This window comes from Mus musculus, chromosome 5 (assembly GCF_000001635.26).
Source record: "Mus musculus strain C57BL/6J chromosome 5, GRCm38.p6 C57BL/6J".
Taxonomy (NCBI): domain Eukaryota; kingdom Metazoa; phylum Chordata; class Mammalia; order Rodentia; family Muridae; genus Mus; species Mus musculus.
The window spans coordinates 143,248,911-143,271,385 of NC_000071.6; the positions used below are offsets into that span (position 1 = coordinate 143,248,911).

Sequence of the window (22,475 nt, forward strand, 5' to 3'; positions counted from 1 at the left end):
CGAGTGGGCCAGCCAGCCTGAAGTAGATAGCCACATACATAGAGGTCTTGCTTCGTAAGGCCTTTCCTCTCTATACAGCCTTTTAGAGAAACATATTCAAGGTGTTGGACAGATGGCTCAGTTGATGTTCTTGCTATGCAAACGTGAAATCCAAGTTTGACCCCCAGTAACTCCTGGGGCAGGGAGGCAGGAGGATGACTAGCCTGCCAGCAACTTGGTGAGAAACCCTGTCTCAAAAAAGAAAAAAAAAAAAGGTGAAGCTGGACATGGTAGCTGTGTGCCTTTAATCCCAGCACTTGGGAGGCAGAGGAAGGTGGATCTCTGTGAGTTCGAAGCCAGCCTGGACTACAAAGCGAGTTCCAGGCTACACAGAGAAACTGCCTCAAAAAACCAAAAAGGAAAGGGAGGGAGGGAGGGAGGGAGGGAAGGAAGGAAGCGTGGAGAGTGACTGCAGAAGACATCTACACTTGATCTTAGCCAAAAGGCCCAGAAACAATTGCAGAAGACATCTAACACCAGCCCCAATCCTGTAAACACGTGCACACATGCAAGCATGTTCATATACATCCACAGTTTTTAAATTTCTTCTGTATGAGTGTATGACTGTGTACCATGTATGTCAGAAGAGGACTCAGATCCCTAAAACTGGAGGTACTGTGCCACACAGCTGCTGGGAACTGCGCTGGTTCTTCTAAAAGAGTGATTAGTGCTTACTTCCCAAGCCATCGAACCAGCCCCATATATTTAAAACAGACAGACAAATTAACAAACAAAAAAACAAACAAACCAAGAGACACATGTTATAATTGTAACAGGTGAAATGAGAAATACGTCTGAACTGGGGGAAGTAGATAGGAACACGGATGAAGTAATTTAGCATAACTTGTTCTGTTGCTTCCATTTCGTGTATGGGTGTTCTGTCTATATGTCTGTGTGCCACATACGTTTCCCATGTCTTCATAGGCCAAAAAAGGATGTCAGGTCCCCTGGGACCAGAGTCTTGTGAGCTGCCATCAGTTCCCCTGGAAGAGCAGCCAGTGTTGTTGACTGCTGAGCCCTCTCTGCTGCCCACTGTTGTTGAGACTTCGTTTAGAACTTGAGATCCTCCAACTGTTGCTTCCCAAAGTATGAGGATGTAGGCATGGTGGGGAAAAGCCAGTTGTCGCACAGTATCTAAAGCACGTCGTTAACCTGAACCATTTCCATATAGATGTGCGTGTGCCCAGGATCCTGGGTACTGGGTAGAATGAGTTTTGTCAGGGGGATGAAGGTGAACTTGATGTCTCATACTGCTGGAGCTCCTTGGGTTTTGTTTCTTTAAGATTTATTTATGTGAGTACACTGTAGCTGTTTTCTGACACTCCAGAAGAGGGCATCAGATCTCATTACAGATGGTTGTGAGCCACCATGCGGTTGCTGGGATTTGAACTCAGGACCTTTGGAAGAGCAGTCAGTGCTCTTAACCACTGAGCCATCTCTCCAGCCCCCACCGCTGGAGTTCTTACAATTCATATCTAACTTATAACCTGAGGGGAAATGATGAACAAGGAAGAGAAACTTTTATTTGAATCTAAAACTAGTAAATAAGTAGAGGAGAGAGAGAGAAGGCAGTGTCTAAAGAGACAAGTGAAAAAAAATACAAAGGCTGAGAAAACAGGGTCATTGGGATGAGAATGGAGGCTGAGGGAGGGAATGGCCAGGCTCAGTCCTCCAAACGTCACCCTTAGTTGGTCACCTTTCACAGGTCACTGGGGCTCCTCCCTCCTTGGTAATGAAGAGAATTTTTTCCCCTAATCATAGGATTGACACAACACAGAAAAACTCCAGCTGCAGTCAATGGTGACCTTTATCACCGGATTACTTGGCCTTTCAGTACACTAAGATCTGTGGTCACCCATTTTTTTTTTTCCTTTTTCTTTTTCAGTTTTTCTCCTTCGAGATAGGGTTTCTCTGTATAGCTCTGGCTGTCCTGGGACTCACTCTGTAGACCAGGCTGGCCTCGAAATCAGAAATTCGCCTGCCTCTGCCTCCCGAGTGCTAGGATTAAAGGCGTGCGCCACCACGCCCGGCTGTGGTCACCCATCTTTATATCTTAATAAGCATCTGCCTTCTGAAAGTCTGGGTTATTTTTGAGGTAGGGTCTCTATGTAGCCAAGGCTGGCCTCAAACCCAGGGAGTTGAAAAGAATGGTAAATTCCCCAATCCTGACTCCATCTCCCAGATGCTGGGGTAACGTGTGTGTGTCACCATGGAGTTCTGGGGATGGAAAGTGGGAATACTGCGCAAACTGTACCAACTGAGCTGTATCCCCTGCCCGGCCTGTTCGTTGTTTTAATGGAGATGCCAGTCTCCTTTATCCCCATGTCTCAAATCACATTTGCATATTTCTTTCAAACCCATCGGGAAAAGATCAGCTGGAAGACTAAGAAAAGCCAGTTTAAAGGGGGTTGTTTGGGAACTCTGGTGGTGGTCACGCCTCCGTGGAGCTGGAGTAGGCAAGCCACTGAGCATTGGAGTCCCTGAGAAAAGGGCAGGCCAGGCCAGGGGTCTGCACTCCCATAAAGGAGACTAGGCCCTCTCTCTGAACCTGGAAGGTTAGCTAGTCACAGCCACGCCCCATGTGTGTTGTTCCAAATTCATGGCAGTGTGAGGTATCCCAGTAAGATGTGGTGGACACAGGCCCAATCCATGATGCCAGAATCGATTCTGGTTTCTCAAAGGGGGAAATGTCAGAAAGGAGATGGGCCTTCCAGAGTGAGTGTCGCTAATAGGCACCAAGGTGGGGCAAAAATAGAGTCCAGTCCCCAAGCTTGTTTCTCCGTCTTTATTAAAGCTAGGTCCTCCTGACCACAGCGGAGGGGACAGGGTGGAAACACTGGAGACTATGAGGGATGGGTGGCACCCTCCCGGACCACCCTGCCCTGGCTCGATCTGAAGCTCATGTCCAGAGAAGATTAAGAGGGACAGATATCCACTGCTGAACAATGAGGACCCATGTCTTCCTCCCCACTCGACAGCACAGGTCAGGCTAAGTTCTGACCATCACCACCCAGGCTCTCTTCCCACCCATGGACTACCCACCCAGCACCTAGCAGCCTGCCTGTTAGCTCTTGGGCCCCAAGGTCATGTCTATACTACAAGAAAGGATCTAGGTCTAAAAGGGAATGCAGTTGGGTGGAAATCTCACTTCTCTAGTCCCCAGTCACACTGGCCCAGAATTCATGGAGGGTGGGAGGGGCTCCTGTGAGCCACACCACAGGTGCCAACAGTCAGGGCTGGAAAGTTAGCTGTCCACTGTAAGGGGCCTTGCATAGTAAGGCGCTGTGAGCTCAGCTCCACGGGGGTCCTTTATGTGGAGACCCACCCACCCACGGCAGAAACACTGCCTGCTCCTAGTGTAGGGTGATTACAGAGGCTGTGTGAAGAGGCTTGCAGAGGATGTTGGGCCCTTTTTACAGGACGAGCGGGAAGATTCCCGGACCCACCCCAGTGCTGTGGAAAGGCTGGCTGAGCACAGGGCTCCACAGCCACCTGCTCCAGGGGAGGGATCTGCTAGGAAATGAAAGTGAGAACTGTGTCTGTAGGAGCCCACACCAGGCACCCCAAAGATGTCCACGTGTGCTACTTACAGCCACTAGAGAACAAACTGAGAGAGGATAGCAATACCAAAGTCCATGTGGTGGCCAGCGCTTGCCAGACCTGTTTAGAGGTTGGAGTGAGGATTTCCAAAGAATAAGGCTTCCAACTCCCCAGGGTCCTGGACAATATCTGCGACCTGGCTATGCATTTGGTATCTTGCTTTTTCAACTCCTCCCACACTCTTCGGGTCATATAAGCGATGGGAATAAATACCTACAGGCGACAGAACAAAAACTTACCCCGTTCATACCTCTATCTTCCCCAAAACCTACTGAGGTTCCTGCCTGCCTTGAACTAGGTTCTGAACACTTACTGGACTCACTCAAGTGACAGGAAGACGGTCCCCAAATCTCCCAAGGAGAATGAGTAGAGGCCAAACCCACCAAGAAACCCAAATGCACCAGAGAGCCCGGTGACAGACTCCTAAGCAGCGGGGCTCTAGGGCACCTGAACCGGATCCGTGATGAACTAATAGGCCTTGCCCGCCATCCCACCGCCCCTGCACCACAGATCGAGGGACGGGTCGGTCTTGGTCAGGGTGGCGGCCCGTGCGCACCCAAGCGAAATCTGAAGCTTGGGGCGGGAGAGACCCGAGCACCCAAGAGTGGGAATCCTCAGCCCGCCAAAGAGCTGGAGGACACGCCGAGCTTCGATAGACCTCACAGGATGCTCTCCTCGTAGCTGCCGGAGGGCCCGGCGAACGCGGCAGGATCGGAGCCGAAGCTGGTTCCTCCCGCGAACTCGAGCAGCGTTCCGGAGCCCGAGCCCGGTGGGGGCAGAGGCGGCGTGGCCTTGGCAGGCGCCTGGGCCTTGGTGGAGGAGGTGTGCGCCGGCGCGCTCCCCGGCCCGCGGTGCGTCTTCATGTGCGTGAGGAGGTGCGAGCTCTGCGAGAAGCGCCGGCCGCAGTTGGAGCACAGGTACGGCCGCTCCCCCGTGTGCGTGCGCTGGTGCGTCACGAGCACCGATCGCTGAGAGAAACGCTTGCCGCACTCGGGGCAGGGGAAGGGCCGCTCGCCCGTGTGGCCGCGCCGGTGCTTGGCGAGGTTGGAGCGCTGTGCGAACCCGCGGCCGCAGTCAGCGCAACGGAACGGCTTCTCGCCCGTGTGTGTGCGTCGGTGTCGCTTGAAGTCCGAGCTGTGGCCGAAGCCCTTGCCGCAGTCCGGGCAGCGGTGCGGCTTCTCCTCGGCGTGTGCCCACTGGTGCCGCGTGAGCGCGGCGCTCTGGCCGAAGCGCCGGCCGCACTCGGCGCACGCGTAGGGCCGCTCGCCCGTGTGCGCGCGCCCGTGCGCCGTGAGGTGCGCGCGCCGGCTGAAGCCTGCCCCGCACACGCCGCACACGAACGGTTTCTCGCCGGTGTGGCCGCGCACGTGCGCCGCTAGGTGCGAGCCGCGGGCGAAGCGAGCGCCGCATTCCGGGCACGGGAAGGGCCGCTCGCCCGTGTGCGTGCGCCGGTGGCGCGCCAGGTGCGAGCCGTACACGAAGCTCTTGCCGCAGTCGGCGCAGCGGTGCGGCCGCTCACCCGCGTGGTAGCGCTGGTGCTTGGCCAGCGCCGCGCGCCGCCCGAACGTCTTGCCGCAGTCGGAGCAGATCCACGGGCTCTCCTCCTCCGCCAGCGCCGCAGGCGCGGGCTCCGACAGCAAGGAGCGGACAGCGGGCGGGAATGCTCGCAGGCCACCATCCACGCCGGCGCCGGGGCCCACGCTGCGGAACGGGTCGCAAGCCAACCCCATGCCTTGCAGGGAAAGCGGGGAGCCCAGGGGACCGGGCAGATGGCGTCCATCGGCTTGCAGCCGTTCAGAGAACTCGGGAAACCCCAGAATGGGGAAACCGTCCGGATGCAGCCAGGACTTGGGATGCATGGGGAAGTGGAAGCCGAACGGATGCGAGGAAGGCCCTTCGCCCTCAGCCAGGCCGTTGCCCATCTCACGAAACCGTCTGTCTGGTTCAGGGTCCTTCTTGCTGTCGGGGACAGTCGCTTCTGCCGCCGGAGCGACCACCACCTGCTCGTCCTGTCTGGCTTCAGCCTCGGTGTCTCCATCTGCCACACCAGCCTCGGGCTCTTCAGTCTCTGCGGGCGCGGCCTCCAGTTCCTCAGGTTCCACCGTGGCTACAGCCGCGACTGCCATCTCCACCTCATTGGGAGCCATCCCCACCTCGTGGGGAGCCATCCGCGCGCCATCGCCACTGCTGGGTTCCGTGCAGCCGCCACTGCGCCGGTGACGCTGGAAGTCGGCGCGCAGGCGGAAGGCCTGGCCGCAGTCCGGACAGCAGTGAGGACGATCAGCGGTGTGCACAGCCTGGTGGCGGGCGAGCGCTGAGCTCTGGCTGAAGCTACGGCCGCAGTGTAGACATGGGTAGGGCCTCTCGCCGGTGTGCGTGCGCTGATGGGTCACCAAGTAGGAGCGCCGCCCGAAGCCCGCGCCGCAGAAGACGCAGCGGTAGGGCCGCTCGCCCGTGTGGATGCGCCGGTGCGTGACCAGGTGCGACTTGTAGACGAAGCGCTTGCCGCAGTCCGGGCACGGGAAGGGCTTCTCGCCGGTATGGGTGCGCTGGTGGATGGCCAGGTGCGAGCGGTACACAAAGCCCTTGCCGCACTCGTCGCAGCCGAAGGGCTTGACCGCTGCGTGGTAGCGCTGGTGCTTGGCCAGGCGGGAACGGTGCGGAAACACTTTGCCGCACACATCGCAAGTGGTCTCCGGACATCCGATGGGGACAGCCACTGCGGGAAATGCCCAGGGCACCAGAAAGTTCTCCCCAGGCTCCCGGCCAGACAGGAAATGTTTTGCTTCAACCTCCTCCGCCAGGATACCGAGACTGCCTGGGTTGGGTCCCCAACCCTCTGGAGTCTGCACCGAATCCGAGTCGTCGGGGCCCCAAGTCCCAGGCACATCCCCCACTCCATAGGCAGCAGACCATAGCCCCGGGGGCTCATTCTCCTCCTCAGCCACCTCAGCAAGGAAGTCCTCGTCATCTTCCTCCTCGTGGTCCTCTATGTCATCGTTCCAGAACCAGGCTCCTGAGGGTGAAAAGAGAAAAGGGTGATGGCAGGGAAACAGGCCTACATGGCAGCCAGATCCTGAAATCGTTAGAACAGACTCAGGTGTGGTGCATGCCACAGCCAACACTGGGCAGCTCCACAGCAGGAAAGCTGCTGGCCTCCCACCAGTTAGGAACTTCATGGAGGCCAGGAAAGACCAGGAAAGGTTCCTTTAGGCCTTTCAGTCTGTGGAGGATAGGAGACTGCACAGTAGGTAGTTTATCAGCAGGTTCCTGTGTGCAGGAAAAGCACTGGAGGGGAAACCTGCAGCCCTCAGACATGGCACACAGCCTGGAGGACGCCCTCTGTAAAGCCCACCTTCAGCATTTCTCCTCTACTTGTCTTTACCAGTGGCTAGCAAGTTAGCTCCCTTCTACAGCAGAAACACAAATGGCTAGCCAGGGAGAACCATGTGGGCGCTCACCTTAAAGAGTCCCCAGGAGGTGTGCATGTGGGTTCATGAGTTCCTCCCTGTTACAGGTCACCCCTAGGCTTCATTTTCCTGAACTCTCCATTTGTGAAACTCAGGGGCAGCTTCGAGGGTGCGTGTATTGTGATTCCCACTGAGATGCACAGCCTAACGCACCCTACTGCCCTTCCTGAGAACTGTGGGCTCTAGAATCAGGTCTGTAGGGTCACCTCGATCATGAAATGAACCTGTTGACAACGCACTCAGGAGACACAGCACTTTGAGGTGTTCAGAGCACCTCTCTCGTGTGAGAGAGAGAGAGAGAGAGAGAGAGAGAGAGAGAAAGCACACACACACCCCGTTCATCATATCCACCTCAGATGTCAGCAACTGAAAGGGTGGAGCTCTTGCAGGTAGGGCAGAAAAAGCCAACTACCCACTTAATTCTGAGGGCAAAGGTCTGGCCCATTTAGACTGCCACTGGCCTGGGTGAGCTGGGACCACAGAAGCCAGAGACTGGGCCAAGAAGTCTCAAAACCAGGGCTGGCTTCTAATGTCAAGTACCCCATCATTAGCCCTGGTTGTGCATTCTAGCTGTCATTCCCAGTACCACACACATGAAGCCACTGAGAGCTGCGAGGACTTAAGCACGCTGTCCATATGGCAAGGAAATGGGTTCTGCAACAACACTGTTATGGTAACACACACTTTAGACTTTAATTGAAATATCTGTAAAACCGAGTTTACCTCCAGCTGCCAATATGGCCACCAGAGTAATGAAAAGTGTCCGGCCCTGTGTCCATGACTGGCAGGGAGAGCCCCTGTTGCTGGCTGGATGTCCTTCTCTGTTCAGCCACAACGTCCCAAACCTGGGAAGGCAGGAGCAGTCATGGGGCAGGGAGAAGCTGGCCACAGGACAGCCAAGCTCAGCTGGCAGTCGGATCAGAAGGCCTTCCCTAGGCTGTGGTGAGAGGCTTTAGTTTTTAACAGAGCCAAGTAGGGCAGGGAAGCCAATGCAGAGGAACAGATACAATCCCTGGATTTCTGAGCCAGTCTGCAATGCTCCAGGAACCTCGTTCTGGCAAGAGCTGAGAGGGTGGGCAGGGACTTCTCCAGAGTCTGGGAATGGTGAGCCCCTGCACCCTGCTCCACTACACACAGCTCTGTAGGGTGGACAGTCCTGAGAGAGGCCTGCAGTGACCACCGCAGAGCAAGCATGAGGCCTACACTGCGCTCAGTGATGTGTAGAGGCCACCCCTTAGCCCTGGAGAAGTCAGAGTTGGCTCTACCCCAAGCTGATACCTCAGGAAGCTACTGGGCTTCTGGGACAGGGGAACCCCAAGAGAGACCAGCTTTGATCCCCCATTTCCTGCTTCAGAGTGTGCTCAGAGCCATCTCCAGTAACAGCCACTCCAGGAGCAGACATCACACAGAGCCGGTCTCTGTAAGCCTCAGGTGAGGATACACATGCCTGCTATGAGACTAGTTGGAAGGCAGTGGGGAGGGCAGCAGGGTGACCTTGAGGGCCAAACCCAGATCCACAGAGTAGTAAAGTGGGGGTGGGGCTGCCTCCACCTAACATTTGCTCCAAGGATCTGACCGTAGGTGAAGGGTGATGAAGCAGGCCTTCAGGAAGACACAGGGGCTCACAGCCCACTGTCTAGCCAAATTACACAGCATGGCCACAAGGTAAGGGAAAAGAGGAGCCAGTGGAGGGGAACACAAGCCCAGGGCCAAGGTAGTGAGTTGAGGCCCTCAGGACTGAGGGCTCTTACCAGTCTCCCCCATCTCTGCAAATATCACTGGGTCACAGCCTCTTTGTTATAGTGGCTGGCGGTATGAGCCTTACAGGTTTGGGGATTTACAAGCCCCAAACTGCTTTATTCCACTGAACTGCACCCCAGGGGCCGTCCCATGGCACATGCCTCCAGTCTCCTGCATTTTCGGAGGACTGCATGGGCCAGGCTGGGCCCTTTACCCCAGGGACCCTGAGCGACCAGTCCCTTCCAAAGCTATAGGGTGTGGTACTGGTGGTCTTGGAGGCAGCCTGATATCAGTTGTAGAGAACCATTGATGCTGACAAGGTATTGCAGGCACAGAGGTCCCCAGTCAAGTTGCCATTTTCCTTCCATTAACAATGTTATCCTGATGTCCCCAAATAAGATCTGTACCTGCCTCATGCCACCTGCCCCCAACTCCAGTTGGAGATGAGCTCAGAGAAAGTTCCTTCCCTTATTGGGGACAGTCCCCAAGGGAGGAGGCATACCCAAATGGTGTGGAAGTCTATAGAAACTGGCAGCCTCACTGCGGGCTCCCTGGGAGGCATCTGAACTACAGCCTGGGAAGGCAGCCGGCTCCTCTAACTGACATCTGCCCTTCAAGCCAAGCTGTGGACAAGCTAATGGGTCTGGAGCAGGCAGCCCTTCTCTGGGGATGGGCACTGGGTTGCCCTCCCACTGCTGGTGAGCAGCCTCTAAAAGATCAGCCATTCTTTGGACCTAGGCCCTAGTGTTAACTGGAGCTGGGTCTGCTCCTGGATAACTTTTGTCCCAAGGATTTGGGCAGAATAAGCATTCCCTCATCCCATCAGAGCATCCGTCCAGCACCTGGACACCTGTCCGCCCCTTTGTTCTAGGTGCTAAGCCAGCCTCTCTGCCAGAAGTCCCCTCGGCTCTTCCCTCCCTCTGCACCCAGCCTAGGGGCCTGGGTGACAACAGGATTCCAGACCCTTGGGCCCCCAGCTAGGACTAGAGGACTCTACTCTCCAGGTTCCCTCCAGGGCACGGCTAGGTGAAACCCCACCAAGAGACCCTCTGCAGCAGCAGTTCTCAACCTCCCTAATGTCAGGACCCTTTACTACAGCTGCTCATGTTGTGGAGACCCCCATTGATAAAATTATTTCATTGTGACTTCATGAGGAGTTTTGCTGTGGTCATGAATCATAGTGTGAATACCTGATGCACAGGATATCTGATATTCGACCCTGAAGAGGTCTCCACCCACAGGATGAGAACCGTTGCTCTCCAGTCACCCTATCTGTGGCCAGACTCCGCCTGCCATGGTGTTCATGCACTGCCCCTGGCCAAGAGACCTCTCCTCTGTGGCTCTCCCGAACCTGTGCTCATTTCTGCTTAGCTGAACTGAGCACTATTAACAGAGTTGCTGGGTCTGCCCAGATGGATACCAGCTGTCCCCAGGCTGACAGTGTGGGTCACATGAGGGGCTCCAGACATGCCCCACGCCCCACCACAGCTGTGGCTTGCTTGCTAGTTCTGGATTCTCAATGCTTTTTTGTTTATTTGTTTGTTTGTTTTTCAAAACAGGGTTTCTCTGTGTAGCCCTGGCTGTCCTGGAACTCACTCTGTAGACCAGGCTGGCTTCAAACTCAGAAATCTACCTGCCCCTGCCCCTGCCCCTGCCCCTGAGTGCTGGGATTAAAGGCCTGCGCCACCACCACCCGGCTTCTCGATGCTTCTGTAGTAACTGTGTCTTACTGTTTAAACTGGTCCAGCCTTAAGTGTTGTATTTCCTGTCTATACTTCACTTCCTGAAATGGGCTGGGAAGATGGGAAGTCCTGGCACTCCACACAAGTACAAACCCCCGAGTTCAGTTCCCAGCACGCTTGTGATCTTGAATAGGGGAGGCCATGGAACATGGATAGAATCCTCCTGCTCAGTGGCCAGCCAGCCTAGTCATGAAGCCCCAGATCCCATCAAGAACCGGTCTCAACAAGGCAGACAGCCCCGGTGTTGACTTCTGGCCTCCACGCACACCTGCACACATGCACATTCAAGAAAGGAAAGTGGGCAGAAGCCTCAACAGAGGGAATGGGGGTTGCCCTTACAGGGCCAGTTCTGCTCCAGCCAACACAGCCTCTGGAGTGCCAGGGAAGGAAGCAGCAAGGATCTGTCTCAGGGCATAAGGCCAGGCAGACACAGAGAACCAGGGCAGCAGCACTCAGGACCTGCCTTCTCCAGTCAGACTGGAGGCAGGAAATGGTTGAGCCTAGAGCAGGGGGTCTCTCCAGGACCATGTGGGGTGCGTATACAGACCAAGGGCCCTGGGATGGACCATGTGGGGTGTGCGTACTGACCAAGGGCCCTGGGATGGACCATGTGGGGTGGGCATACGGACCAAGGGCCCTGGGAGGGAAGCTGGGTGAGGAGGATGAGCTTGTGTGGATGATGTAGGAGTGAAGGGTTGAAGGTGGTGACCAGGGATGCTGGGATGCCTAGAGACCAGGCTGAAGGGCAGTGGGACTCTGAGTATCACATACAAAGTGGCAACACCTGAGAGAAGGAACATGGCCAGGTGCCCACGCGTCATGTACAGCTGAACTCACAAGGGACAGAGGAAAGAAAATTAGAGTCTTGTCTCGCAAGACTAATTTAGAAGTCCCAGATAGCCAGCCTAGGGACAGACTCGGCCAGTCTCAGTTCCCAGCTGGCACTGCTGGGCAGAGACAATAAAGAGAGAAAAAGAGAGGCAGACAAGGAGCCACTCACTGTCCTCAGAGGGAAGAAGACCTGAGAAGACCTGAGGCTTCACTAAGCCAGAGCTCCTCCCTGGTCCTGCCATCACGCCTGGATCCCTTCTGGGCAGTCATGTGACACATCAGACATGCCTGGGGGCTGAGGGATGGCTCTATGAGTAAAGTGTTCACCATGCAAGCATGAGGACCAGAGTTCAAATCCCTAGTGCCAATGACAAGCCAGGCACAGTGACTGAGTCTAATCGCTAATCCTGTGGAGAGACAGGAGAATCCCAGAGAGCCCATCCGCCAGCTAGCAGGTCCTGTGAGTGGTGAATCGGACAGAAACCCTGTTGCCAATGAGGTGGAAGCTGAGGACTGGTGCCCAAGGTTGTCCTCTGACCCCAATTAGGATTTCTTTTTTCTAGAGACATGGTGTCACTTTGTAGCCCTGGCTGGCATCAAACCCAAGCATATTCATCTGCCTTTGCCTTTGAGTGCTGGGCTTAAAGGCACGCACACACACACCAAGTGCTGGGCTTAAAGGCACCCACACACCAAGCTTGAGATAAAAAGGCTTTACAACAGTGGTTTTCAACCTGTGAGTCATGACCCTTGAGGGTCAAACAGCTGTCTCACAGGGGTTGCTTATGACCACTGGAAAACACAGATTCATAACAGTAGCAGAATTATAGTTATGAAGTAGCAACGGAAATAATTTTATGATTGTGGTCACCACAACATGAGGGTTGCAGCATTGGGAAAGTTGGGAACCACTATTTAAAAGATGTTCATTGCTGGGTGGTGGTGGCACACGCCTTTAATCCCAGCACTTGGGAGGCAGAGGCAGGTGGATTTCTGAGTTCGAGGCCAGCCTGGTCTACAAAGTGAGTTCCAGGACAGCTAGGGTGACACAGAGAAACCCTGTCTGGAAAAACCAAAAAAAAAAAAAAAAAAAAATGTTCATGGATCCTTTGCCAACTGATAACTCTGCAGACAGGGCTGTGCTGAAAGACATCTCAGGCCACCAGCCCCAACACCATGGCTTGCCATGGATAGCAGAGGTGCTGACCCAGTTAACCAGAACCTCCAATTAAAGAGTTAAAGAGCGTCCAATTCCCATTCAGGTGCATAACTATGTGGCACCTGTGACCTGGTGTCACCTGCATTGAAAAGGGCCAGACTCTTCCCCTGGACCCCTCAAGGGAATGGCACGCAAGGGCACCCCTCCAACCGACACTCAAGAGGCTGATCAGTGTTGTCCCGCTCTCTCTAAGTGGTTTTTCTAGACGTATCCATGAATAGAATGTACCTCCCACTTGGATCCTCAAGAACACTACCTATTTTGGGGCTTCATCTGGAAGAAGGCTGGATTCCTCGCTGCCTCTCAGCTGGTGTGAGAACTCACAGGCATGTTACCAGAGTGAGGTTTCCCGTCTTCTTGTTTTAATATACATCTATGATAACTCCACCCTCAGCTGATGACACCCTAGTCCCCAGAGAGACACCTTTCAGACAAGGGTCTCTATTACTCCAACGTCCTCATGAGGCTCGCAGAACCCATGGCATATTCCATGTGACTAGGAGCCAGCATGCTCGGGTTGGAATCTACAGGTTTAGTTCAGACTATTCTCCGTATGAACAATGTACAGCTTAGGGAGTTGAACAGGCAGAGCCTGAGCCAGGGCAGGGCAGGGGTGGGGGTGGCAGGAGGCAGGGCACTAGTATGGCGGCACACACTGGAGGGACAGAGACAGGCAGATCCCTGGAGTTCATGGGCCAGCCAGCCTCGTCAGTTGGTGAGCCTTCAATAGGAGTGGGGCTCGGTCTCAGAAAACCCATGCTGGATGGTTTCAGAGGAAGTGGAGAGATTGAGGGGTACCTTATGCAGAAATGGCCAAATAGGTGGGCAAGCCAGAAAACCGGGTAGTCCAAGTGTGGAAAACACTCTGACAGTTTGGTAGGTTTCTGTGCCAGTTTGTCAACGCCACTCATTTATAAAGGAAGAAGAAGCAAAACACAAACCAACCAACCAACCCTCTCAGACCCCTAAGGTTCTCTAAGGACATACACTAGCCCTTAGACCTCTGTGAAGCTGGGCCATGAGGACTTGGGAGCTGACAGCAGGGACTAGCACACAGCAGCCTCCCTGCCTCCTCAAGGCCACTCCACACGCCAACACATCAGCATAACTGCATCAGGGAGGCAGAGAGACCCACGAACAGGTCTGCCGAGCACTCTCCTTGGTAAAGGCTAACTTGGGTGGGCACAGCTCTGAGCAATGATGCTAGCAGAACCCCCCCCCAAGGTGTGTGTCTCACTCACCCGTGTAGACACCAGTGACGACATCTCCCTCCTCGGGATGGGGGCCATCTTCAACCCAAGGTTCTTCTCCTTGTTCGAGGTGGAAGATCAGATCTGGCTTAGGGATTGGGTATCCTGCCCAGGAGGACAGACGGCAGCTGCAGGGGTGGCTGTCCCCAATGGGGTCCAAGCCATCCCTGTCCACACTCAAATCCTCTGCTCTCTGCCCTTCCCGCCACCTATGCTTAGAGATCCTACCGTCCACCCCTGCAAGCCTTGCTTCCATACCCAGCTCTCCTTCCACACCCACCCCATACACCTTCGCCATCAGGATACCCACACTTTCCGCTCCTACCCAGAGGCTTCCAGGGCTGTACAGTTGGGAGGCCGGTGGACCAACAGCTTCACAGCATGGCTCTGCCTACTTCAGAACCCCTGCACCCAGAGGCCAAAATGGGCTGACTTCCCCAAAACCCTGAGCCCTCTGAGCCCTCACAGCAGACTACCTTGGGGGCCTTCCTTACCCAAGGAGACCAGGATCCCATAGTTCTCCTGCATTACTTCCCGGTACAGATCCCGCTGGTCCACACCCAGCCTCTCCCACTCCTCCAAAGAGAAGTACACGGCCACATCTTCAAAAGTCACCAGGCCCTAAGGAACACAGAGCCCCAGGAGAGAGGCTGAAGGGATGCCCTGCCTCCAACACCCATTTGAAATTAGGTCGGAAAACACGGTGGGGATGTAGCCCAGTAAGTACCCCATCACTGATGGAACTACACATGCCCAGATGGTACTGCAGTCTCTCAGACCTCTCCTATCCAGAGATGAAGACCTCAGATGCAGAGAGGGCAGAGGCCCTCAGTACCCTTATGCCCCTTCTCTGTCACGCCAACTGCTCCCAGCAAACACCTTGGCTAGGGTTAGGATGAATAGGTGTACCAACCAAACTGAGTGTGGGTGCTGACGTCTGACCTAACAGCAGGAAAACAGACCCCAGGAAGGGGACAGTCATTCTAGAAGACCCTAGACCTGAGTGGGAGTGAGGGTGGGGCAGCCATGACTTCCACAGTTGAGTGGGCGATAGCTAGAGTGCTCGAGACAACATGATGGCCTGGGAAGGGACAGGGACCAGGGGGGGACCACCCTGGGCCTGGAACCTGAAGCCTTGTCCTCACTGATGAAGCACCACCCATAGAGGGCTCGAGACCTCAGGTGCAAGGTCACTGAAGACAGAAAGGCTGACCAGTGCCCTGAGCTGCATATGCAGAAAGCAGCTCACCTGGGTCAGGAAATGCTCCTCATCTTCCTCTTCCTCTTCTTCCTCCACATCTTCATCCTGAGTAGTGGGAGATACCCGGGAGGTCTGTAGGGCTAAAAGGAAGACGGCTTAGAGCCAGTGGTACCTGGCTGGCAAGAAGGTTGGGGCTCCTGGATCCTCCCACACTTCAGATCTGGGTCCAATCCCACCTTCATGGCCCCAGCCTCTCAGCCTCCACAGCAGCGGCAGGGTCCCGTTCTTACCTTTTCCTTGAAGAACTGGTGCCTTGGCATGACCACCATTGCTATGCCGCTCCTGGGTCCCTAAGCTCAGAGTCTGCTCCTCTGCCAGGACCTCCTCCACGTCATCATCACCACCACCACCATCATCATCATCATCACCTCCACCATTGTCTGCTGAGTTGGCTTCCACCTCTACTTCTGCCACCTCCTGCACCGGTGTGGCCACTTCTTCTACTACTACCTCTTCCTCCTCTTCTTCATCCTCCTCCTCCTGCTGCTCCTCCTCCTCCTCCTCCTCGGGGTCAGCATCACATTCTGACCCATCTTCTGCTGGCTCCAGCTGGGTAGCTGGGGAGTCTGGAGCACTCTGAAGGGCAGCCATCATCCCTGGGAGAGAGCCTCCGTATGGCCTGAAACACAGAGGCACTTTGTATGGGAGGCCACAAGAGCTGAGCGGGGACTGAGCTCTGTCTGCCTTCTCAGGCTGTGCAACTGGCATGCCCAGAAACACCACCTAAGGCGCTCCCTCCTTCCCACCAGCCTCTGGGACATGACTTCTGTTCTCTCATCAGCAGCCATGTGTCTAGCGGGAGCTCCAACCTGTTCCTGGGTGAGTCACCCAGGACCAGGAGCATGGAATGCAGCCAACAGAGCCCCAGGGATCCATGTTTCCTGAAGGGTGAGTGTAATCTACAAAGGGCAGCCTGTCCCACACAGAAAGCAAAGAGGCTTACCCAGCCCTTGGTGCACATGGACCAGGCCGGGCCGGAGGACCGTCGACTACAAGGACTTATGCGGCTCGCGGGGTGTGGGAAGGCTCTTGTTTTCGTCTCTTTGAGGGAACAAGCTCTCAGAACCCCTTCTGTAAGACAAGGGCGAGACAGGGAGGGCCATGAGCATGCATTACTCCTTCCCAGTCAGAAAGATGGAGTCTGGCTCATCACCAGACCAGCAATGGTGACACGTGATATGACACTCCTTCCCGCTGGAGGATCAGAGAATAAACATGGATGAATGTCAACACCTCAGGAGCCTACAGGGTCCTGCTTCCCCACTGATACCACAGACTCAGTCTAGCTGCACCTGGCCTGGAGCCTAAAGCCACCGGCTTAATGAGATAGGAGCGGAGGTCCTACAGCCACTAAAGTGTTCCTTGTCTACAAAAAACAAAACAAAACAAAACAACAAACAAACAAACAAACAAAAAAACAACCAACAGCCCAGTGGCACTCCAGGGTGAGGCAGCTGTATTTGTTTTTTTATGTTTTTGTGGTTGGTGTTTAATTTGTGGAGTAGTGATGCATGCCATGCCAAACGTGGAGATTGAACTACAACTCCCAGGAATCAGTTCTCCCCTACCACACAGGTCTCAGGGGTCAGACTCAGGTCATGAAGCTTGACAGCAGGTGCCATTAGCTGTTGAGCCATTTCACCAGCCCCTGGGGTTTTCATGAATTCATTCCTATGTCTCTTTTCACCACCCTGCCACCCAGTACCTATCCTGTAAGTATCTCAGATCTCAATAGGACTATTTTGCAAAGCAAGGCAGGCCACCCATGCATGCTGAGTTCCAAAAAGATCCTGAAATGCCAGGCCACAGCAGACACTGGAGCCACCCCCAGCAGACAGCATTGCCTCAGGATGCTTAAAAGCAGACTGTGGCAGGTAAAGATGCCCAGGGCCATGAGAACAGTCTGACCACTGGGCTTCGTATTCCCATGGGCACACGTGAGCAATCTGCTTAGGCTGGGCTCACCTCTAACCCATCCCTTCTGTTCAGACATCTTTAAAACCTATGCTCTAGGGGCTGGAGAGATGGATCAGCAGTTTGGAGCACTGGCTGCTCTTCTAGAGGACCTTAGTTCAATTCCCAGAACCCGCATGGTGGCTCACAACCGTCTCTAACTCCAGTGTCCGGGATTCCATCCCCTTTCCTCTTCTCTGAGGGCACCAGACATACAGACATATGTGGAGGCAAGACACTTGCACATACACTGTTTTTAATTAAGATCTAGACTTTGGTACTGGGGAGGTGGCTCAGTCAGTCACATGCTTGCTTCCCATGTGTGACAACCTGAGTTCATTCTTTAGAATGTAAAAGCTAGGCCTGAGGTACATGCCAGTAATCCCAGTACCGTGAAGACAGAGACAGGAGGTTCCATGGGATTTGCCAGCCAGCCGAGGTGGCCAACTCAGTGATAGACGCTGTCTCAAAAAACCTAAGGTGGACAGCAATTGAAGACATCTACCATTGACTTCAGGCCTCCACACACATTATTCAAACTCTCTCTCTCTCTCTCTCTCTCTCTCTCTCTCTCACACACACACACACACTCACACACACACAGAGAGAGAGAGAAAGAGAGAGAGAGAGAGAGAGAGAGAGAGAGAGAGAGAGAGAGAGAGAGAGATAGCAATCAAAACAAAACGAAATGAACTCCACCCCATATCTCAGTAGCTAGGACTCTCTGATCATTCCTACCGGCACCAACCACCACACCCCTGCCCCCAAACCCACAGGCTAGGACTCTTGACATCCGAAAGTCCCCTTTGTCTTGTTCCCTGAGCACTATAGATTTAAAAGCACCTGTCTCAAAGATTGAGGCTACAAAACTAGGCCTAAGAGAAGCGCCCACGCCTTCCAGGGCTCTTTGGTACTGGAAGACTCCTGAAGGGTAAGAACACAAGCCTGCCTTATGCCGTCCTGGCCAGTACCCAGGGGCACTGAGAACACAGAGAACACTATGGGAGCGATTTCCCAACCACCACCTACCTCAGACCTAGAGAAGGACTTACTCAGGCCTAAGGCTATAGAGTCATGCTGAGCCCAGACACCCACAGAACTAATGCCTGTCTGGTCACCACCTTGGCCAGCGACTTCAGACATCCTGAAGCTTAGACTGCTGTATGCAAGGGCCCAAGGAAAGATGAAAGCTGGATCTAGGGAGGTAACTCAAGTGTTTGCCACACTAGCATGGAGACCTGAATTCAATCCTCCAGATGGAGGGAGGGGGACGGGGGCGGGGGGCGATGCAGAACATGGTGCTATCTACCTGTAAACCAAGCCCTGGGCAGTGCTGGCCAGGCAATCCGAATTGGTAAGCTCAGGGTTCAAAGAGACACTGCCTCAAATAATAGGATGAAGAGTGACCAACAGCTATGCTGACCTGTTATCTACATGCACACTGTATGTACCTGCATGCACACATGCACACACAAAACTGTGTACATATGTTGCACACAAAGAGGAGGAAGAGGAGGCAATCGCCTTGGCTACATCTCTTCCAAGGCCGCATGCACATTTTCTTTACTGAAGAATATTCAACTGAGGGATGATGAAGAGTCCCAATTTTTCCCCCTAATTCCTATCCCAGACACACAGTAGCTACTCCAGTACTTATTAAAGACATGTCCAGAGATCTACAGTTAATGACATGGATACTGGAATTTTAAAAAAATATTTGTGAGGGCACAACTGTCACACTCCACAATAGGCTGGCCACAGCTTGAGGAAAGGGTACACCAAACTAAAACCCACCCCAGAAGTCATGAAGAGTCTCTGTCACCAGAGAGGACAGTGGATAAAATTGAGTCTGTGCACCCGTCCTGTGATGGTTACTGTTGCACACTTGACAGGATCTGAAGTTACAAAAGAGAAGATGCCTCTGGAATGTCTGTGAGGGAGTGGCTAGATTAGGTTAACTGAGGTGGGAAGATCTACCCTAAACATGGGCAGCACCATCCCCTAGGCTGGGGCCCTGGTGTGAATGAGAAGGAGAGAGCAGGCTGAGCCCCAGCATCAGTCTCTCTGCGTGGCCTCCGTGTCTCTCCCACCGTGATGGGCTGTACCTTTCAACTGGGAGCCCAAGCAACTACTTCCTCCCTTGAGTTGCTTGTCAGGACAGAGCAAGAAGGGAAAAAGTGAAGGAAAAAAAAAAAGCCTATTAAAAGCCTCTAGCTGGGCGGTGGTGGCGCACTTGGGAGGCAGAGGCAGGAGGATTTCTGAGTTTGAGGCCAGCCTGGTCTACAGAGTGAGTTCCAGGACAGCCAGGGCTACACAGAGAAACCCTGTCTCGAAAAAAAAAAAAACAAAAAACAAAAAAAAAAAAAAAAAAACAAAAAAAGCCATGAGAAGACAGGGAGACAGGGCAGAAGCCAAGAAAAGCCTGATGCTCCAGGTGCTCTGACCCAAGATTCAGAACAGAAGCTCTGAAAACCAGTCTGACCAGGAGAAGGTCAGTTCATATTCTTGCAACTCAGGCCCTGGGGGTTCCCCTCCTCCTGGGATATTCTTAGCCCCACTCCTGCCAATCAGTCCCTAGAACGCCTTTCTGCTCCATTCTCCTTAACCTCTCATCCTGGATTCGAATGCAGTGTCAAGTTCACGGCTTCATCAGGCAAAAATCACTGTGTCACTTCAACACATCTTTCCACTCAAGTCCTGAGCCTAGGGCACAGCGCTGCAGACACTCAGAACGGGGTGCTGCACTGTCCATAGAAAGGAGTGTGCAGAGACACAATCGTAAAGGTTAAAAGTTAGGAACTCCAGAAAAGTCCCAAATCCAGGGGATCCACGTAAAGGATGTTTGCGTGGGGTCACGCTCGCGCATGCGCACTTGTGGCTAGTTACCTTCATTCCCGTTCACTAGCCCCACTGACTTAAGACCCTTTTTTGTCCAGAATGTCTTTCCCTGTTCACTACACTCCTCACCATCTGCCCAGTTTCCGGAGCCCCTATTCTCCAGGGTTGCTCCCTGGAGGTCATCCACGACCCCCCAGAGCAGGCTCCTCAACCAGGCCAGCTAGCCCCCTGGCCCAGCCAGTAGCGACAGAACCAAAACAAAATGCCAATGCCACCCACCCAGGCTGAGCAGGTGGGCTGATCCTCGCTGATACCTGCACCTCCTCCCTCCCTTCTTGTGTCCACATAATGCACCCTAGATTCTGCCAACGCGTTCCACCACCCATCTCGGGGGCAACAGATTTAGCAGAGAGAGAGAGCAGTCCAGCCAGCCTCCATTTACAGATGAAGCAGGCTAGGCCACGGCCCCTCAATGTCACAAAGCTGGCTGTAGGGCTCCAGGACAAGGTCTTTCCCTTTTCTTCCTCTCTCTGGGGGATGGGGGGAGGGTACCTAGCTTCCACTTCGCGCTAGGGCGGGAGTAATGACAGCCCTCCTTGGAAGGTGTCTCTCTAGGGGGCGGGGGCGGCTCCGGCCCAGCTCCCGCCCCTAAGCTGGAGAAGGCGGCGCTAGCACCCTGCAAAGGTGCAGTGCACGACGTCCCCGGCCCGCCCCCTCCCACGCTGGAGTCTGTACCCCTCTAGGGTGTTAAGCCATCCCTGACGTGCCGCGCAGGCCCAGGTCGGTATTGGGGGGATCTAGGGGCCTGGAAGATCTAGCTCGTGCAGCTGCAACTCCGACCCCACCAAGGACGGGCCCTGCAGTCCCGCGATCTCCCCACGGACACCGGAGGCCTCCAGCTCTCGAGCATCCATGACGGCCAGCCTTGCCGCCGCCACCGCCCCCAGCGCGCGCGTCCCGCCCGCGCGCACCTGCCGCATCCGCGCGCCCCACTCACCGCGCGCGCGCCCGGGCCCGGCCAAGCCGGAGCGAGACACGGACTCGTGGGGGGTGGGGGGCTGTGACCACCGGGGACTCCCCCCCGCACTACACAAAGTGACGGCCGCGAGCTGCGCGACGGCGGAGGAGGCGGCGGCGCGTGGGCACCGGAAGTGCCGCCCGCCGGCCCCGCCTTGTCCGCGCCCACGAGGGGGGCACTTCCGGTCATGGGGCGTCCCGGAGCTCTGGATGTAGACAGGGTGCTGCTGCGTCGCACCCCCATATGCATGGAGGATGGTTATAGCTACCCACAATGAGCACCCCCTGCTTATTACCTGCTCCTCTATGTTTCAAGGGACCCCTGCCCACGACGTCCAGCCCCAGCGAGCATCTCTTCTCGCCAGACGACAGCCTAAGTCTACCTTTGCCCGTGCCAGGACGTGTCGGGAGCCCGTCCTCCTGTCCACCGGACCCTCCCTGGATCTCCTGATGGTGGAGAAGGGTAGTGACCCCCAATGGGTATTCAGGCAGCGCTTGTCTGACCCTGACATGGGCAAGGGTGTGGCTGGGAGATTGATCCATTCTGGCTTTACTTGTGTGTGCAGGGTGTGGCAGACAGAGGGGCAGCCTATTCAAGGCGTGAGGGGGGTACTGTGGACTATAACAGTCAAATGCATGAAAGACTGGAGATTGAGGCCAGACTGGATTTATGTTCTTCAACTCCCTAATCTGTCATCCCCAGGCCTGGCAAGAATATTGGGAAATAGCCTTGCATGGCTTTAGACAGGTCGAACCTTGACAGTCCATTGATATATTCACGACTACTCAGGGCAGTGCTCTGTAGCTCCAAAGAGCCATCCATATTATGAAGTCCCTGGACCCCAAGCCTGCTGGCCACCTATGCCTGGAGTAAATGCCCTAGGTACCTATAGAGACCAACCCTGGACATGACCCTGGGGAGACCAGAGTTCTAGCCTCTGCCCTCTCTCCCCTCTTCCTTGGCCTCCCCTCCCTTATATTGAAAAGTCTTTGTGACACTCTTGTGCTTTTCTTGGTAGACCATGTAGACTGGATGCTTTAGGAGTCATAGCCTTTCTCATCTTAGGCGAGCCCTAACCCCTAACTGTGGGTTCTCTAGGGACCAGAAACACTCTTCTTTCCTGCCTACACACATTTAGGCACACATAGAAGGAAGCTGCTTGTCTCTCGGTTTTACTAGGATGTGTGTTCACATGTGTGCACATGAGCTATCTCCGTGATGACATTCTTACGCACCCTGGGTTTTCACACAGATGGGTTACCTACCAAATCACCTGCCTCTCTGCAGGATCCCTGGCAGGCTAGAAACCCAGGGAAGGGAAGGGGAGCCAACCTTTCCCTCTGGGAAACCCGAAGGAGGTGATGAATGTGTGTACCTGCCATGTTCCATGCATGTGCGTGTTCCTGCCATGTTCCATGCATACATGCATTCCTGCCATGTTCCACGCATGCACGTGTTCCTGCCCTGTTCCATGCATGCATGTGTTCCTGCCATGTTCCATGCATGCATGTGTT

The 22,475-nt window shown here is 54.6% G+C and overlaps 1 protein-coding gene across 2 annotated transcripts; it reads right to left on the reverse strand.

Annotated features, from left to right (window-relative positions):
• Nucleotides 1–784: 784 nt before the first annotated feature.
• Nucleotides 785–21,121, reverse strand: Zfp316 (zinc finger protein 316). 2 transcript variants are annotated; one of them, NM_017467.3, is made up of 7 exons: nucleotides 20,941–21,112; nucleotides 16,096–16,223; nucleotides 15,383–15,771; nucleotides 15,141–15,232; nucleotides 14,386–14,512; nucleotides 13,883–13,996; nucleotides 785–6,655 (listed from the first exon to the last, which is right to left on the reverse strand). In NM_017467.3, exons 3-7 carry the CDS (start codon nucleotides 15,744–15,746, stop codon nucleotides 4,299–4,301), a joined length of 3,054 nt encoding a protein of 1,017 aa, NP_059495.3. In that variant the 5' UTR covers nucleotides 15,747–15,771; nucleotides 16,096–16,223; nucleotides 20,941–21,112; the 3' UTR covers nucleotides 785–4,298. The 2 variants fall into 2 exon arrangements, with proteins under 2 accessions (NP_059495.3, XP_006504781.1); XM_006504718.4 differs by having other exon boundaries at nucleotides 787–6,655; nucleotides 20,915–21,121.
• Nucleotides 21,122–22,475: the final 1,354 nt, after the last annotated feature.